Genomic DNA, 18885 nt, shown 5'->3' with positions numbered 1-18885 from the left:
CAGTTTTAGATGTCAAGTTTTAAGTGGCAGCTTGTGATCAGAGTCGATTGCTTTGGTCTGGTAAACCCCGGGCAGCTGCTCAGCTCATTAATAATTCAGCAGCTTCACAGCAGAGGGACGATACACTCATGTCTGAAGCCTGGTGCGATGCACTACCCACACCAAACCCCCTTTTCTCGTGTGTTATAACGTAAAACAACAATACATTTTTGAACACAAATGATACGTGGTTTTGCCTGGAAATGCATGTTTATTGTAGTTGTATCTACAATAAAAAAAAAAATACATCGTAAGCTTTGCAATCCAAGGACAATCAAAGGTTTGTGCCTCTGAACCAATTTCAAGTATTTTAAAGACAGGAACTTACAGTTACTGTAAAACTGGCTGTAAATTTAATGAGAAAACGAAACACACTTTACAACGGAGCCAAAAAGCCCTGTGTAAAAGCTGATCACAAAATACAAAACAAACCATTGGAAATTTTGGCCCAGCCAGGATAATAATTAAATATTCTTACAGAACAAGGTGAAAGTACAAAGGTACATTCAAACCGGGTACACTGAAGATGAAAATAGTTGAACTATATGCGCTATTCTACAGTATTTTTTAGTAACAATAAATACAAATCAATCACTCAAAAAACATTAAGGTACGATTCACCTTTTTGTTATCCCGTAGAAAGTCACTTAAAACATTTGTTTTATCTTCTTCTGTGACGTACTCTTTGCTTTGGAGAAAGCAGATTTTCACTTCCCTTGTCGACATCATCATGAGGATATATTTCCCCACGTTTCATCCCTCCTCTCTTCTTCCACCTCTCGGTCTCTCTGCTCTTCCGGCTCTTTTTGACAGCTGCCTCATCCTTCTTTTTCCTCTTCGGAGGCGGTGTGGACTGCCGGTGATGATGACAGTTGGACTTGAAGGGGTCTGCTTCATCATCAAAATGATGACGAGACCTCCCCAGTAGACCTCCTTGTCTTCTGGCTTGAGCCTCTCTCCTTAGTTTCTTTACCTCCTGTCTCTCTCTGCGCCGCTCTGGCCACGTCTTCCTCCTGCCTGCTCGGCCACATGTCTCCTGCTTTGCCCCGCTCCTCGAAAGGACCTGCTGATTCTCCTCCCCTGGCTGCCCTGTTGGTTCAGATGGGTGCTGCATGGATCCAGCGCCTCCAAGCTCTGAAAAGCAGACATCAATTGTGAAGTTTTTTTCCCCTTAATAATCAGTGTAAGCCTTTATAAAGGCTGGTGTTTACAGCTGCTCTAATCAATATATAACAATGGGTCAAACGCAATGTGAAAGAGGCTGCTCACTTACTAACCCACAAATATTTATCAACCAACTCCCCTCAGCTCTACTTCTCCACCCTAACCAACTATGTGTTCAGTCACAGTTGGGAGCTGTATCCATCTACAAAGCTCTTATAAGTCCACCTGATGAGTTCGCAATCAGTTGATGAAAATGATGGCAAATTAAGCAGACAAAGCTGTTGGAGCCCAAAACAAAACGGAAAAAAATTCATCTTGGATTTTAATCCATTTAGTGACCAAACACATGACTGCTTATGTTCTGTGTTTACATCAGCTGTATACAAACAGCCAGATAACATGATAGTATGTCAATGTTGTGTTTACAGGCTGATTTGCTGACCCCAAGTGACAATATCACTATCTTATATAGTAACTTAAATTAAGTAAACTCCTAAAAACTTTGTTACTATTTCCCCCCAAAGTTTAAACTTAAAAGTGCCATCTGGGAGGCTGTGACATCACTACTGGTTACAGATTCAACAAAGCAGCGGTGAAACGGGATGGAATCGTTCAACCACAGAGGGAGGCAACACATGCACAAGTGATTATATCTTGGCCAACATGACCAATACAAATTAGATAACTGGTCACCTTTAGAGTTGGAGGACACACACATTATAGAGGACACAATAATAACCAGTTAGAAAAGAAGAAAAAGCAAAAACCATGTTTATTTGCATTTACGTTCAACTCCTGTAAAATGCCAGAAGTATAAAAGCTATATGAACCAATTTTATGTGGTCAATCTTTAATAGTTTTTCTTTTTATTTACCCACATTACTAATTTTATTGCCAGCTCTATTAATTGTTAAAATATGAGAAATTAGTCAACATATATCTGTGAAAGATTATCCCTTTGTACGATATGGTTTCTTGTCTTTCCAATCATATACAATTAGTTCTGAAGCCTCTACCCTTTAAAAGCGTCAGTAAAGAGCACAGATAAAAGATAAAAGAATGTTTTTGTCACCATTGGTTCTTCCATGCTTTCTGTTACCATCCTGGAGGATGTCTTCCATGGTGTCATAGTGGCAAACATAAGGCAGTGAAGGAAATGTCCCACTGACCATCCTGTTCTTAGTGCACTCCTGATATGGACAAAAGAGAGATAGAAACACAGAGGTGGGGATTAGAAACAAAGGTGAAAGATGGATACAAAATGTCTGAAAAAAAAGGAAAATTTAGGTAAGAGAAGAAAGAGTAGATGTAAATGAAAGTCTGGATTAAAGAGGAGCAGATCAATTTAAGTCTGAAACAGAGAGAGATAGGTGTTAGGGTAATTTGGACACAAATATTTAGAAGAGAAAAGAGATTTGACTGCAAGGAAAAATTATTAAAGAGGCCAAAAAGGCAAGAAAGACAATAAAAGCAAAGGAAGGGTTCCTTTCATTCACTACTTACATAACCATGATGTCCCCTCTTAGAGCAGTTGTAACAATGAGCAAAGCATCTCTTATATTTGAGTCTCTGGATTTTTTTTGGTCTGAGAGGAACATGCGACCGAATCTTGAAGAAATGTAAAAGTAAAGAACAGGTTTAAACATTGGAGAGGGACAATTATCACCATGTAAAACAGAGGATCTTCTGTTTAAAAATAACTTCATTTCAATAATTCTGAGCAAAAACACTAAAAATCCAAACTAGGAGAGTCTTTACAATAAACCAAAAAAACTTAATGTTCAGAAGTTTACTTATGAAAAAGAGGGGAAAAAAATTTAAACTTCAACTCACCGTCGAGTGGTATTGTCGCCATGTATCAGGGCAAAACTGAAGAAAACACATGAAAAAGGCGAAATTACTCTCTTGGTCAGGAATCCAGAAAACAGAGCAGTGTGTAACTGCACTGGGGATGAGGAGCTGATTGTCGAGATTAATAGTCACATCATAAACGGGGCCCACACATGCCTGGGGCTAAAAAACTAAATCTATCACACATAACAGACCAATGCTTTCAAAGTTTCCTTCAACAGAGCAACACATAAACACACTAATGGGGCAAAAGACCCGGGGGGGCCAACGTAGCAAACTCACATCAGAGAGGTGCCCTCTCATCCCGCAACGCTGGCAGAGCTGCTTCCATATGGGGGGCTTTTCACAATGCCTGAGGCCATGTTTGGGCAGCCCACAGCTGGGGCAGGGTCGGCGGGGACAGTCCCTCTGGCTGTGGCCCTTGATCCCACAAAGGACACAGGTGGGACATTTCTGCAGGAAAACAAATTATACAAGGGTTTTAAGATGGATGTTATGAGCTTCAGTCATCGTCTCCAGGTGACCATGGGATTTCAACAGTGAGGATGTCTCCACACAGTTTATGGCAGCTTGTAAGGAACGTTGATACAGGGTTTTTGCGGGTGTAAATAGGTTCAATTTAAGCTTTTTTAAGGACACACAGAATTAAATTTAAGACCTGTATCATTGGACAAACATGAAGAAATGTCAGAGTACCTGAATTTCTGAAAATATATCTGCTCAATTCTGGATTTTTGAGAAAAAAACAAAAGAATAACATGGAAACATTACAAACTGTATGCCACTAAACCATTTTTATCTGAGACCTAAAATTCTGATTATTAAATTTCAAACTTTTTAAGATCCTGTGGAAATTCTGTATATAAACCAACAACTGTATCAAACTCATATATTGGACATTTTTTGCCCAAAAAAAGTAAATTTTCTACATGTGAGAGAAAAGGGTGTGTCTTCTTTTACCTTTTGGTAGTAGCAGTTTTTGGCAATGTGTCCCGCTCTGTTGCAGATGTTACAGGTCGGATTACGATCGGCGTAAAAATAACGGCTGGTCCGAGACTTATCAGCACCAAACTAGATAATATGAGTTGACAAAGAGAGTCAGAGTAAAAAAAACAAATAATATAAAGTCATAATCTTGATATCATACAGCAATATTTGACTGAAGCCATTCAAAAAATATTTTCATACATTCTTTTGCCAGTTTTCAAGCTGAATTTACTTAAAATCATTGCGATGGTTTTGTTTTTTTATATCTGTAGAATATTTGCTTTGGAAAAAAATATTGACTGATACAAACGATTTAAGTCCTATAGGCTTGTTCATGAAAGTAGTGACATAATTTCCTGAATAAAGTAAACCCAAATTTAGTTTTTAAAAGTTACCTTGTCTTTCACTGATACTGCCCAAGCATTTTCATCTGACATCACATTTGGATCTTTGAAGAAGAAACCATTGAGAACAGAGTTATGCAGACATTTGAGGATGACAGGTATAATGGAGAGACTCTCACGCAGGATACTTCTTAAAAATATGAATATATGAAACATTTCATCTTGATGTTATTGTTGCCCATAACGCCCAGGTCAGGCCTGTATAATATAATAGAAACAACTGTCCGAACCTTATTTACTTTCAATGATGAAAGCGTGAATACCTTCAAGTGCACATATCTCCTCACTTGTTTTTCCTTCTAGTAAATATTTCAGGACACTCAACAGAAAGGGAGACAAGAACACCAACAGTGTTTACCTTCAGCTCCAGACTCTTCCTCAGGGTCGCTCCAGTAGCCCAGGTTGAGATGAATGCTTGAGTCTCCTACTTGCTCTTCTCCTCCCACGATCATCCACTCCTCAACAGGCTGCTCCCTGTCCTCCTCCTCCATCTGGGACACTCCATCACCTGAAGCTTGACTGGCGCTGCTGTCCTCCGGAGCCCATCCAGATGAGATGGAGTGGGCCAGGAGAAGTGGAGGAGAGGGATCCCTGCTGAGCCGTGCAGCTTGTATCCGGTCACTTAACTCCATCACTTCTTCACCTTCATCATCTGAACTACTGAAGTTCTCAACAAACAGAGCCTCCTCGCCATCCTCCTCCTCCTCCTCTGTTTCCTTATGGTCCATACTGCCTACGGAACAGCGCCACACAGCGACCGCTTGTTGCTCTGCTATCAAACAGCGATAGCTGGTCCAACTAACCGGGCAGAAATAGATTAACTTGCTTTAATATACTTTTTACATTCTTTACTTTGAATTCAAACATGTGAAATGTAATCACACAAAAGCGACCGTTAAGCTATCCAGCTCTATGCTAACGGTAACTAGCTCCGTAATAGCCAAGAGTGTTAAGGTCGCTAAATTAGGTGACAAAACCAAGTCAAACAAGGTCAGTAAAGGTATTTTCTGCTCCTTGCCCATTTTCAGTTCACAACCTCTCGGTCGTGGCTTCAGATAAAGTACTAATATGGCGGTTTTCCCTCCGAACAGCAGCAGCGGGGCTGGTGTCTCCACGCTTGTTTATGAAATGCACTTCACCCGGTGCCGTGCAGAAAATGTTGGCCAACAAAAACTGAACCCAGCGTTGAGTTTGGCTAATAATGCCCTTCCCGGAGTTAATTCATGCCTTTATACATCACAAGTCATGTTGAATATCTGATTGTAACAGAAAACAGTACCAGTTTGTAAAGGCATCATTTAGGAAAGGTTTTTATGCTATAGTTATTCTATGTCTCAAATAATAATGACTCCAAATCTTAAAACCAACAGAAGCAGAGTCAACTGTTGCCATGGCTATGGGAGGTGGAACAAATAAAGGTAATGTGAAAGATGTTATATGTAGACTGAACAATTACGTCATTAAGTTAAGTTAATGTATGGTTTGTATTTACAACGGGCTATTCTAAGGTATGATACAACTATCAGGTACAAAACTTGAGCATTTCCTTTATAATGATGAAATATCATTAATTCGTCATTGGAACAATCAGAATCAGGTTTATTGGCCAAGTAAGTTTGCACAAACAGGGAATTTGACTCTGTAAAGTGGCTCTCAGTTACTTACAACGAATACACATCACAAAACAAACATAACAAAAAAAAAAAAAACAATACAACAGTCCGAACAGTGCGACGGTCTAAGAAAAGAAGTGCAGGTGTGCATATTACAATTTTCTAGTGAGGGTGAAATAAGTAAAAATGATTAAATATAATTATAATATATATTATATATAACATAATATAATTTCGGGAGTAACTGTACAGTGGTTATTATAAGGATCCAGAGTTATTGCACAGTGCCACAGTGGGTTGGCTGTTCAGAATTGAGACGGCGAGGGGGAAGAAACTGTTTTTGTGTCTGGTGGTTTTGGTGAGAGATCTGTAGCGCCTACCAGAGGGGAGGAGTTTGAAAATGTTGTGACCAGGGTGAAAGGGGTCTGCAGTGATTTTTCCTGCCCGTTTCCTGACTCTGGATGTGTACAGGTCCTGGATGGTGGGCAGGTTGGCACCGATGATCTTTCCTGCAGACCTGACTGTCCAATGGAGTCTGTTCTTATCCAATTCAGTGGCCGAACAAACCAGACAGTTATGGATGTGCAGAGAACAGACTCGATGACTGCAGTGTAGAACAGAATCAGCAGCTCCTGAGGCAGGCTGTGCTTCCTAAGCTGGTGCAGGAAGTACAACCTCTGCTGGGCCTTCTTGAGTATTGCTTTGATGTTGGGTCCCCACTTCAGGTTCCTGGAGACGGGGATCCCAGAAACTTAAATGATTCCACAGCCAACACAGTACTGTTGAGTATGGTGAGGGGGTGCAGTGCTGGGGGGCTCCTCCTGAAGTCCACTGTGATCTCCACGGTTTTAAGTATGTTCAGCTCTAGGTTGTTGCGACCGCACCACAGGACCAGCTGTTCGACCTCCCGCCTATATGCAGACTCATCATTATCCTGGATGAGGCCGATGACTGACGTTATCAGTTTTTAACAGTGTTTACAATGAGTATAAGGACTGGTTCTCTCTTGTAGCTTGTTTGTAATGTCACTGAAATATATTTTATTAGAAATATTCAAGTCTCAGTGTCATAAAATACACGATATCTGTGCAGATAGCAGTATCCTTGACTGTGTGTGAACAACAATAATTATTTTTTGTTCTTCTTTTCCCAGTATAATACATTGTTGACACCTTTTTTGAGAAAATTACAATAATAAGGAAAACTTTATTTGTATAGCACTTATCTAAACAAGGTTACAGAGTGCAAGGTACAAAACAACACTAACATTATAATATGAACTAGATTCCATTGCAGAGCTAAAGCTGTTAGGGACAGTGATGTCACTCGCTTGGTATTTTCCATGGGAATGTCAGAGCTTTAATCTGGTTTATCAGTGCACATTCTCCAATTAAAAACAATTAACTTTCACATTGTGAAGTTTTATGGACTGATTCCAAAATCATATACTCGCAATAGTTCATTTTAAATACAGGACTCAAAAATTAAACCGATTCATTGATCTATTACTCCACCCCGATTTGTTGCAGATAGTGTTGTGTGTATGTGTGTGTGTGTGTGTGTGTGTGTGTGTGTGTGTGTGTGTGTGTGTGTGTGTGTGTGCTTGCTTGCTTGTTTGTGTGCTCGTGCGTGTGTGTGTGTCTATCCAATCAGAGGCAGGCTCGTGCCGCTGTCCACCTTCAGGTGCTGAAAGTAGAGGTACATGTTCCATCCTGCCAGTCAGGGACACAATCTGAACAGCGCTCTCTGGAAAACTTCTTCGATTGGCTCTAATGTTTGAATGACAATGTTTGATAACCTAAAACATTCACACTTAGTCCACAGCAGCGTGTGAAGTGCAGCAGGACGTCAGACTTTTCCAGCGTGTGATGGAAGTGCGCTTCGAACAGGTGCCGCTCACCGTCACGCACAGTGAGTATAGATGTTTATTTTTTAATTTAAAGTGATAAGGAGTCACCTGCAGCCGGTACACAGATATCCACGCACTGAATCACACTTGCTGGTGTATCTATAATAACTGTAATAACTGTGTGTATTACTTGTCGTGGCCACTCCGGTGCTCAGCGCACGGCGGAGTGAACCAGCTCGGCGGAGTCTTCATCAACGGGCGTCCGCTGCCACACGCGGTGAGGCAGCGAATCGTGGAGCTCGCGCAACTGGGAGTGCGCCCGTGTGAGATCTCCCGCAGCCTGCGCGTCAGTCACGGCTGTGTCAGCAAAATACTGACCAGGTAAACTGTGTGTGTGTTTGCGTGTGTCTATCTATAGTCATGAGGGCCAATTTCGGTTCAATACCTCATTGTGAGATCTATTTGGCTGGTCCTCACAAATTAAATTGGCTGAGGATTCAGACTTAGCTTAGGTTATGGTTAAGGTTAGGCTTTAAGTTTGTATGGTTCAGGTTAAGGTAAGGGGCTAGGGAATGCATTATGCCAATGAGTGTCCTAACAACTATAGATAAATGCACATGTATGTGTGTGTGTGTGTGTGCACTTTATTTTTGATTTGATCTTATCATGCAGTTACCTTTAATATAAAGGTGTTCCTAATAAAGAGCTCAATGATTGCCGACTTATACAGATAAATATACATGCAGCCATCCCAAGGTGCGTTATTCAGAATTTCATTTTTCTTTCGAGATGATGTGTTTGTCTTTGAATCTGCAGAGGAGCTTTGAGCTTCTTCTCACTTTAGTCCAACTCATTGCGCTCAGGTCAGACGTTAACCTCTCCTCACAGATATCAAAATTGCTCATTCAGGTACAATGAGACAGGGAGCATCAGACCAGGAGTGATCGGAGGCTCCAAGCCCAAAGTGGCCACACCCAGAGTTGTGCAGATGATACTGCATTGGAAACACACCAACCCCGCCATGTTCGCCTGGGAGATCAGAGACCGGCTGGTGCTGGAGCGAGTGTGCGACAGTGAGAGTGTACCCAGCATCAGCTCCATCAACAGGTACAGAGGACCTTGTGTACGTGTGTGCGTGTGTGAGACCCGATAAATAACAGGTGAGTTGAGTGAGTTTCTAATCTGTCTTTACAGAATCATAAGAAGCAAAGTCCAATCTGCATCCCGTGAAGTTGGTGAGTGTTTCTGTCCCTCCTCCTCACTCTTGATCTACCTGCCTCTCTCTGATGTTTCCCTGACATGACCTCTGCCCCTGCAGTGTCATCAGCATCATCAGTTGCCGTGGGAACAGTCCAGTCCTCTGAGTCAACCTATTCCATCAGTGGGATACTTGGGATCCGAAAGTGTAGCGGCAAATATAAAGAAGGTAACACACATGAACATGATTGATTGTGTTTGATGGGTCTTCTTTATGAAGATATTTAGAGACGTTACAAGAAGAAAACCATCAATTCCAATTTAGCTGCTTCAGTTCAGAGCGCTGATATGGTCTATGCTCACTCACTCATGACTTAACTTTAATGGAAAGTACACAGCTGTGTTCTAAAAATATTTGCTGTGAAAAAGGCTTATTCATTATTACAACAAAAGCAAGGGCATATGAAATACAAGACATCAATGTACCTTATTAATATGTACAAATAATTATTGATACAAGATATTCAATGATGTTGTTTTTTAATGATTTTAAATTAAAATTTTGTTTTTAAATACAACCTCTCTTTATTTTGAGCATATTTTTTGTCAGGAGCTCCACCAGTTTTTGCTGCACATTTGTGTTGTTGTGGAACAGGGTATTTCAACATCAAATGTTAAAAGAAATGAGAATCTAAATTAAATGGCTGACAAACAAACAAGTTATTTTTGTACCTTAGGACATTTTAAAATAACACACACATGTTAGCAGTGATGCTATTTCTTTTCTTCAAGAAAATTCACACAGTCTTTCTTTATTCTAGAGTCAGTGTTAAACAATTCAAGATGATCTGTCCCATTGCTTTTTGAATTTGTTTTGATTAATATCTTAAGGAGGAATTAAATTGAATTAAACTTAAGTGTAGAAAATGACAGCGATGCACAAGCATTTCTGAAACAAGAAATCTCCATTTTATATTTTACTGTGTATTAAAAACAGAAAGTAAGACTTCAGCTTGGATTTAAAGTCTCCTGAAAAGGGATTTATTTCCAGAGAGGAAAGGGATTACAGAGGTTTCTCTTTCAGACCACACAGCAGACAGACGAGTAGAGCTGAGGGTGTTGTGTTAATATAAGTCTGAATGAAACAACCTCCGCAGCAGGAGCTCCACCTCACTGCCCGGGGCTTCTGTCCTCTCAGCCAGCAGGCGTCGTGCTCCTCCCTGCCTCCCCCTCACCTCTGCCTCTCATTACAGGCCTGCTTACACCTCCACTCCTCCATCACTGAGATCATTAGAATTGCAGATCAAGCTGATAAATGCATACAGTTGCACATGGGAATGTGCACGCATGCATGCGTTTCGTTATTCCTCTAATTAGAACGAGGAAAGGTCACAGTAGGGAGATTGAGATAAAAGTGAATGTGGACTGAAAGTGTTTTGTTTTCCAGGAAGGGACTTCTCCTGCTTCCTGTACCAGGATCAGCCATGTTCCTCCACTGATGCCTGGCGACACTCTGCCCACTGCCTGACATCTGTCTCCAGCCTGACCTTTTACCCCAGCCTGCCAGCCAGTCATAATCCAGAGCCAGGAGGTCAGTCTGCAAGTACTCACACTTATGTCGTGTGTCAGTCAAGCTTGAGTGTGTTTTATCTAAGGATCTTCTCTCTTGTTTAGGGTCCTCATGTTATTGAAGCTGAAGGACGATCTAAAATATCCCAGGAGAAAGTGATTGAAATTGTACGTAGAATAAGATCAATACATCAAGATAGAACCCTTCATCACAATTTGCAAATGAGTTCAAATAAATCTGAAATAACAGGACTCATTTTTGACTTTTTATTTATATAAACTGGGCTCAAAACGTATACTGCTATTACGGAGTCTTAACAGAGCATCATCAGTACAATGCATTATCCCCTGTCCCTGCCACCCCTTGCAAATGAGTTCAAATAAATCTGAAATGACAGGACTCATTTTTGACTTTTTATTTACATAAACTGGGCTCAAAATGTATACTGCTATTACGGAGTCTTAACAGAGCATCATCAGTACAATGCATTATCCCCTGTCCCTACCACCCCGTGGCCATTTTCTCCCCAGTCAGTGGTGGAAGTGGAGCATCATTAGAGGCCCCATGATGGAGAACAGTGGCTGTGTTTTCTCCCCAGCGTGTGTCTCTCTGGCCTGCCCTCAAGGATGAGGGATTAAAGGAGTCGATGGGAGCTTCCGGAGGGACGTTCAGGGTCAAAGAACGAAGCCGAGAGAGACATCTTTGACCAGCAGTGGGCATCAGTCTGCAGGAGGCATGTGGTGAACAGGCTTGGGGTGGCATATACAGTGTTGTGCATGAACGAACGCCAAAGAACGCGCTCATTGGACACGTTCACTTTTATGAGAACGATGAACTGAACGCAACTCACTGACAAAAATAATGAATTTGAACGGTGAACATGTCCTCGTGTATAGACAACAGGAAACCTCTCTTTATGTGTAACTTTATTAAAGTCCAGCGAACACGACACACTTCTTGTTCGTAACTCCGACACTCCTATCATCCACCACTGTATTCTTCACTCCCCTTCCTCATTCACCCTTGATAAGCCAACTCATCAGCCAATGAGAGCCTGGCATCCCAAAAAAACCCTACAGCCATTGGCCTAGAACTGTCAAGTGCCCCACCCCTACCTGTTCACTGACCCTCGGGACATTTCAATACTTTCTCCTCAGGAGAGACGCTGTCTATATCGAATGCTTTCACCATGTCATTGCTCAGTGCCTGTAAAATGTCCTCTGTTGAGCCGTATAGTGAATGAATCTTGAATCTTCTCTCAAAAAATATTCCCCGCAGAATGTGCGCAGTAGGCTTCTGCGCAGGATCTGTGCAATGGGCTTTTGCGCAGAATGTGCACAATGGGCTTCTGTGCAGAATGTGCGCAATGGGCTTCTGCGCAGAATGTGCGCAGTAGGCTTCTGCGCAGGATGTGCGCGCGCAGTTGTTTTTTTCTTTTTTCCCCATTTCATCTAATTTAAAAAAATATATTTTTTTCATTTAATTTAAATTTAAATTTTAAAACAAACAAGCCTGTAGCCGCCACCCCACAGAAGATAATGTGCCTGTGTGTGCGGTCGCGGCGCTTCCTGGTTCTTCCCGGCACTACGCTGCCGGTGCGAGCAGCCCAAGTATTTAACATGGGCGAGGAAAGGAGGCGGACCGCTTTTCGCAGCGCTTCTACCTCCGGTGCGTCCCCGGGGTTAGAGGATGATGGTGTGACGTTAATGTATTGTTTTACATTGCATGCGTCACGTCATGATAAATCAGTCTCCTATGTCGCCTGTACCAGGAGCCGGTCACCAGTCACTGGTTATCTTGGCTCGCTGTCTGGCCGGTAACCAGCCGTCCGGACCGTGAAGAAGGAGGAGGAGATGTTTCTTTACTTGGAATGCGGACACTTCATTTCTCGGATATACAGCAGGAGCAACGCTTGATCACCTCTAGATGGTCCGTCACTTCTCGTTACACACACACTTTTGGCGTATTTCCCACAATACCCAGGTGCACTAGGTCACACACTACACACTTTCCTTAAAGGGGCAGGCCATACCTGCAACACAACAGCTCTCGGTCTCATATATAGATGGCAAGAGAAAGCAGAGACGCAGACTCAGCAACTACATCCGAGATCCGATGCACCTTATTATTATCTGAGGGATTTTTACACACTGTGATAAAGATTCCGACAGAAAAGGCAAGGGGTAGTGATGGATAAGGTTTTCTTTAACAAGTTAAGTCTTTCATTCTCACTTTCCACCTTAAAACTATGAAAAGAACTGAACTATGAATTTAAATGGTGAACTATGAACGTGAACTAATCATGTTATTTGTATGAACTGAACTTTGAACTAGTTCATGAGAGGTGTGAACTAGCACAACACTGGACATATATATATAAGCACACGCACACATACATAAACATAAATCTGACATCTAGACATCTGGAATTACTTGTTCTTTAGATAATATCTAAACTGAAACAATTATAGTAAAAGAGTACAACTGAAAAAAAGAATGGTTCCTGTGCACTGAGCAGATTCTCAAAGACACACACACATACACACATACTGATACTGAGGATCCATGAAAACTTCTCAGTTTACCAAAATCACATCCTAAAGGAGAATAATTAATCTGGTATGCCCATTCAGACTGAGCTTGGTATGTGTGTGCGTGTGTGTGTGCAAACAGTTTGTTTTTGCTACAGGATCAAAGTCCAAACATGTGTTTTTAATAGAGTTACTTCCCGGATCTTAAATCACTGCAGAGTTTCACAAAGAAATTAAACTGAAGGAAGAGAGGGAGGATACCTCACTGCAGGTGTGTAGGTAAGAAAGATCATCGCAGATACACTGAAGACTCGGGCTGCGCAAGGAAACAATACGTGGAGAAAACCTTTGGAACTGCAACTGCAAAGCGTCCCTTTATTTTTTTCAGCATTAATGACAATACTGCTGGACCAACAGAAGTGAGCGGAGGCCAACAGAAGTGAGCGGAGGCCAAACTGAACCAAACCATCGGAGAAGAGGCACAGACATAATGTCTGCTCACACCAGAGTCGTCAACAAGAGGAGGGCGACGATCACAGCTCTGCCTCTATACTACTCTGGACAACTGTGGAAGAAAAACACCAGTGAGAAGGTGAGGACAAAGATGGGAAACATACCCAGTGTACAAGCAGAGCCAAATGATGAGAAGCAAATCAGATAAGCACGAGATTAAAGAAATTATCAACCGTGCAATGATGCGAAATTTCAGTATCTAAGAATATGGTTAGTAAAGATGACTGCATTTAATTCAGCTTCACACGCGAGGGCGGTGATGAAAGAGGTCCTTGATAAAGTACTATACATGTATATAAAAAATACATTAGTATTATTAATTATTAGTTAATATAGATATAGCTCACTATCCAGATCAATGGTCAGTGACTAACTGGATTCTTTCATTAACACGTTAGGAGCTGATTTTTGTGAAATCTGCCAAGTACATAGTAACTAGAGCTAGAGTCCCCATGAGATTTGTTACTGTTAAGTAACAAATTGTGTATTTGTATTTTTGTTTGGAAAAGTGAACAAAATGGAATTCTGTTTTGTGAAGTCATGATAGAGAATTTAAACATACATATACAAATCACAAGTACAATAAAGTACGAGAATAAAGTGGCAAAAACTTTTACAAACATTTTTGAAAAAAGTAACATAGAAAGCATGAGTCCCCAAAAACTGCGCCTATGTGCATGTATCAATAAATAACCCAGTAACTCTCCGGCACTGGGAGAAGGTGAATGCTGTAGAACATTAGTTGAAAGGGACATTTGTGATTTTTAGGATTTCAAGAATTACTATGGAGAGCTCCGTGGAGCCACGCTGTTTCTGTACGACGATGAATCACAGGTTACAGTAAGCAAACTTTCTATTTTGTTTAAATTTGTTCTTTATTTAGATTAAGAAAATTATAAAACAGATATTATGAAGAAAGGAAACACTCTTAAGGGGCAATAATAAGCCACAGAAGGAGTAAAACACTTATTTTGATTGAATGATGCAAGTTACAGTGTAGTGGATCCATGTTACTCATTTTCTCTGTCAGTACATTGAGAAGCTGGACCTGGAGCAGCTTACGTCCATGGAGTCAAATTGTCGGTATCAGAAGAAGACACCGACCATCTTCACCCTCAGCCTGCACACAGAGGAGGTGCAGCTGAAGGTCAGACCCATTTTTCTTTTTCTCTTCATTCACATGGCTTTAGCTACCAGGTCCAGATATATTCAAAAACTAGATAGAACTATATAAATTGATATTAATGTTCAAATTCACCCTAACAGCAGTGGTCTGGTTGATTGAAATAACCAAAACAATGTTTGCATCTTTTCTTTGTTTGTTGTTTGTGTGACTGTGTAGATGGACAATCCTTACACAGGAGAGGAGTGGAGGGCTTACATCCTGACTATGGTCAAAGTAAACACACACACACACACACACACACACACACACACACACACACACACACACACACACACACACACACACACACACACTAGGCTGACAGTGTATGTGTGTTCCTGCTTGTAAAAAGAACAACAACAATAAACCTGCTCCAAAGACAGGAATCAAACACTAACTAGTTTTTTCTTTTAATTAGGTGATAATGACAGGATTCAAATGGACCAACTTCCCTTATGACTGACAAGGTTACAAGCAAGAGAGGAAGAATATCTACGGACACAGTTTATATACATTATATTATATTATATATAATATATATATAATATTATATATTATATACATAAACTTTAGGTGGAATCTATACTATCTATAGTATCGACACACACACAAAATGACAGGGGTACAAACATGATCCTGCTTCCTGTTCCGTCGGCACGTAGGGCACAATTCAGTTGTTTCCTCGTGTTTCCTTGTAGAAGGAGATCCCTGGTGACCTGCAGCTGCTGCCTGGACAGATGATGCTGCTGCTTGACGCTCTGGAGAGTGAGAGAAGGAGAAACCCCACCGCGTCACACCCACTGCTCCCGCCCCGACCATCCTTCCTCCCTTCTTCCACGTTGTCACCCTCCTCTCAACCAGCTGATGACCATCCAGACTACATCACCCCTGACCAGCCTGCGTGAGAAAATGTTTCTCCCTGACAAATAAAAAACAAAATATTCAAATACAAACGAATGGTTATTATAGACAAGCATTCTAAAACTGACAGTTTGTTTTCTCCTACACTGATGAACATTTTGTCAGCTTCCTGTCCCCGGCTCTCTGAAATGAAAATACCTGCATATTTTTAACAAGTGTTTATTTGTCCTCTTATTCCTGCAGGTGCTTCTTCGATGTGACGCGGCAGGAGGCTGAGAGGATGCTGGAGGCCAACCCAGAGTACGGAGGCATCATCATCCGCCCGTCCAGCTTCAACAACATCTACGCTGTGACCATCAGACGACTGACACCCAGGTCGCTCTCAGCCTCGGACATTACAGACCAATATAGGAATGTATATATTTAGCTCAACTTTTCAAATAAAAATCCTTGGTTTTTCTGTTTTTCAGTGTTTGTGTTAGGGAAGAGAAGTGTCCTTAACAAATTTAGATTAACTGGGACACAGTTAACAGTATTGTCCACTGTATGCAAACATGTGATCTTTGCATACAGTTGAGAATTAACAGGGGGATGTAAAGGAAGAATATGTACACAGAAAATAAATGGTGACAAGTCTACATGATAAAGAACTACTTCAAATCAGGCACAAATATTCACTTGGACTCAAGGAGGACATGATTAGAGTTCGGGGGTCAAAGGTCATGGGAAGGCTATTATGACCTCACAAACCATAAAACCTTTTTGCCTCATGTACACAATATCTTAAGAACGACTCGAAGGAAACCTTTTTAAATTGGAACAAATGTTCAATTCGACTTACATATAAACTGATTAGATCTGGGTGTTCAAAGGTCAACTCTCACCGTGGCATCACAAATTAAGTTTTTGGCCCCTTGAGCACGATCAAGTCGGCCAACAGGTTTTGACCAGTTTGCATTTGGACTCAAAGGTGATCAACGTATTGACAGGTGGTTGTTCTACTCCTCCTCCTCCTCCTCCTCCCTGTGTTTTTCAGAGGGCCTGTGATGAAGAACTACAGAGTGGCCTGCACAAACACAGGGTATGTCATCGAACTCCTCACACCAGTAAGTCCTGCAGCTCTTTACATAACTTTGAACTAATGAGGACATGAATCTCACATGGCCTCGAGGGAAAGAAAATCTTACCGTCTGAGTTCTTCAAATTGGCGCCTGAACAGCACAGCGAGCTGGGTTTACTATTCAGGAAATATAAAACCTGGAGTAAAAAAATATTGTGGCAGTGGGAGAGTGAATAATTGTGAATAATGTGCTTGCTAAGAGACAGGTCTCACCCTCCACCATATATAAGGATCCAAAATGAGAGGTTTACACCCATTTAAATTCTGTAAGATTTTTGAATCTGTATTCACAAGGACTCATAATAACTACTGTCATTACATTTGGTCTCAATACATCTGCAGAAGAGGGTTTTTTTCCCTCCTGTCTGTTGGTTGTTTTGTTAGCAAGATAACACATAGATTACTGGATGGATTAAAAGGAACCAATTCCATTTTTGTGCAAATCCGGATCAGGGGACAGGTCCAGGATTAGATTTTTTACTTTCTTGAACATTGCAATTTTTCTGCATTTCCACCGTTTTCCCGGGAATAATTCATGGATCTTGATTGTTTAAAGAACTCATTTCTCAGAGTGTGTGAAATTTGATCAAATTTAAGGGGAATGTGAAATGAAGAAAGTAATATGAAAGTATTGCTGTGTTGTGTAGAATATTTTTATGTCAGGACCCCTCATTATATTAGCAACAGCATTATTCCTCACTACGTTTATTTGCTAAGATTTGTAACTGTTAAGTATTGTATTGCAGCGTGTCAACTTAGGTTGCCTTGTGTATTTGTATTTTTGTTTGGAAAAGTGAACAAAATGGAATTCTGTTTTGTGAAGTCAAGATAGAGAATTTAAACATACATATACAAATTAAAGATAATATAAATTCTGCCTGCGATGGACAGCATAAAGCCAGCCTCTCTTTGTACGTCTCCTCCTCTCTGTAGGTGACGGTCTCCTCCATGAATGAAGTATTGAAATACTTCATTGAAAAGACACAGAGCCGTCCCTATGCGCCGTCTGAGCCCTACGACTTCCTCATTGGTGAGAACACTGCTTGCAGGAATAGCCTCAGTATGAGAATACAGCTTCTCACTGTGTTTATGTGTGCAGAGGTTCCACCTGATCCCAACTGCATCAGCATCACCTCACCTACACCTACAACAATACCCAAGGCACAAGTGGCGCCAATGCTGCACCCGCAAATCCAGGAGCTTGAGTTCCTTCTAAGTAAGCCAGCGGAGGATGAATATGTGGTTCCTGAGGATCACACGCCTGATTACCAGAACCTACGTCTGGGGGAGAATGAGTGAGGGTATTGGTCTTGCTCAGCACAGCAGACAAGGTGTTCATATATATATATATATATATATATATGAGCTCCTGCTCCATTGAGTGTGTGGGGCACTGGTTAAGGTTTCCCACACTTTCACAACAGAGTGAAAACAAAAACATTTCAAATACAGACTTTGTGTTAATCCATTTTGTAGATTTAACTGCTTTTGTGAAGATTGTACTAAAGGGAACGTCAGAGTCAATAGACCCTCTAGGGACCATGAATATCTGTTACACATATCACGAAAGAAAATCACATTTTACAATTAATAATTTGTAAAGAAATATTTCAGAGGGGCAGATAGACAATCCAGCATAATGATCTTATATAGCTATAGTGAAGCTTATTTAAGATGTTCAGGTTTGCCCTACAGCAAATCACACAATTAAAACAACAACAGAATCTAAACATGGTCAGATCTGGTTAGTTTGAGACCTCTTCTTCAAAACCGCAGACAATTTGCAGAAACAAGATTTTTACATGACACTGAATATCATTGTTTAGTTATAATTTGCCTTCAATAAAAATGTACAAACTAATGTATTCAAAATGTGTGTCACTGGTCTTTGCGTCAGATCACAATGTTTGTTATTGAAGTGAAAAAATAATTAAACTGTAAAAATATCACGTGTCAGATACACATGGATCTTCTGCTTCCTTCTTTGTTCATGAACAGTAAAGGAAAAAGGAAATAACAAT

The 18885-nt window shown here is 40.9% G+C and overlaps 3 protein-coding genes across 5 annotated transcripts; 2 read left to right on the top strand and 1 right to left on the bottom strand.

Annotated features, from left to right (window-relative positions):
- Positions 1–222: 222 nt before the first annotated feature.
- Positions 223–5567, bottom strand: LOC133959378 (zinc finger CCHC domain-containing protein 7-like). The gene is made up of 8 exons (XM_062394532.1): positions 4804–5567; positions 4437–4489; positions 4015–4125; positions 3337–3507; positions 3037–3072; positions 2707–2811; positions 2276–2393; positions 223–1173 (listed from the first exon to the last, which is right to left on the bottom strand). The coding sequence occupies exons 1-8, from the start codon at positions 5171–5173 to the stop codon at positions 701–703; spliced, it is 1437 nt and encodes a 478-aa protein (XP_062250516.1). The 5' UTR covers positions 5174–5567; the 3' UTR covers positions 223–700.
- A 2359-nt stretch (positions 5568–7926) lies between these two features.
- On the top strand, positions 7927–11073 carry LOC133959227 (paired box protein Pax-5-like). The gene is made up of 7 exons (XM_062394348.1): positions 7927–7969; positions 8123–8288; positions 8817–9014; positions 9102–9142; positions 9226–9333; positions 10552–10695; positions 10779–11073. Exons 1-7 carry the CDS (start codon positions 7927–7929, stop codon positions 10793–10795), a joined length of 717 nt encoding a protein of 238 aa, XP_062250332.1. The 3' UTR covers positions 10796–11073.
- Positions 11074–13347: 2274 nt separating this feature from the next.
- LOC133958700 (signal-transducing adaptor protein 1-like) lies at positions 13348–18826 on the top strand. 3 transcript variants are annotated; one of them, XM_062393624.1, is made up of 10 exons: positions 13348–13484; positions 13594–13797; positions 14487–14558; positions 14749–14865; positions 15061–15117; positions 15582–15784; positions 15988–16119; positions 16781–16850; positions 17798–17894; positions 17964–18826. In XM_062393624.1, the coding sequence occupies exons 2-10, from the start codon at positions 13696–13698 to the stop codon at positions 18161–18163; spliced, it is 1050 nt and encodes a 349-aa protein (XP_062249608.1). In that variant the 5' UTR covers positions 13348–13484; positions 13594–13695; the 3' UTR covers positions 18164–18826. The 3 variants fall into 3 exon arrangements, with proteins under 3 accessions (XP_062249608.1, XP_062249609.1, XP_062249610.1); XM_062393625.1 differs by having other exon boundaries at positions 13355–13476; XM_062393626.1 differs by having other exon boundaries at positions 13355–13484; positions 13623–13797.
- Positions 18827–18885: the final 59 nt, after the last annotated feature.

Source organism: Platichthys flesus, chromosome 8 (assembly GCF_949316205.1).
Source record: "Platichthys flesus chromosome 8, fPlaFle2.1, whole genome shotgun sequence".
NCBI classification, from domain to species: Eukaryota; Metazoa; Chordata; class Actinopteri; order Pleuronectiformes; family Pleuronectidae; genus Platichthys; species Platichthys flesus.
The sequence above is the reverse complement of the archived record's forward strand: the minus strand, read 5'-3'. Positions and strand labels throughout refer to the sequence as shown.

Bases quoted from the DNA above. Each gene is read 5' to 3' on its own strand.
- LOC133959378 (XM_062394532.1), bottom strand. From the start codon at position 5,173: ATGGACCATAAGGAAACAGAGGAGGAGGAGGAGGATGGCGAGGAGGCT. The intron at 4,126-4,436 runs GTAACTTTTAAA...CATATTATCTAG, and splicing joins CAGTATCAGTGAAAGACAAG to TTTGGTGCTGATAAGTCTCG. The intron at 1,174-2,275 runs GTGACAAAAACA...TCTGCTTTTCAG, and splicing joins AAAGCATGGAAGAACCAATG to AGCTTGGAGGCGCTGGATCC.
- LOC133958700 (XM_062393624.1), top strand. From the start codon at position 13,696: ATGTCTGCTCACACCAGAGTCGTCAACAAGAGGAGGGCGACGATCACA. The intron at 15,118-15,581 runs GTAAACACACAC...GTTTCCTTGTAG, and splicing joins ACATCCTGACTATGGTCAAA to AAGGAGATCCCTGGTGACCT. The intron at 17,895-17,963 runs GTGAGAACACTG...TTATGTGTGCAG, and splicing joins GCCCTACGACTTCCTCATTG to AGGTTCCACCTGATCCCAAC.
- LOC133959227 (XM_062394348.1), top strand. From the start codon at position 7,927: ATGGAAGTGCGCTTCGAACAGGTGCCGCTCACCGTCACGCACA. The intron at 9,015-9,101 runs GTACAGAGGACC...CTGTCTTTACAG, and splicing joins AGCATCAGCTCCATCAACAG to AATCATAAGAAGCAAAGTCC. The intron at 9,143-9,225 runs GTGAGTGTTTCT...CTGCCCCTGCAG, and splicing joins ATCTGCATCCCGTGAAGTTG to TGTCATCAGCATCATCAGTT.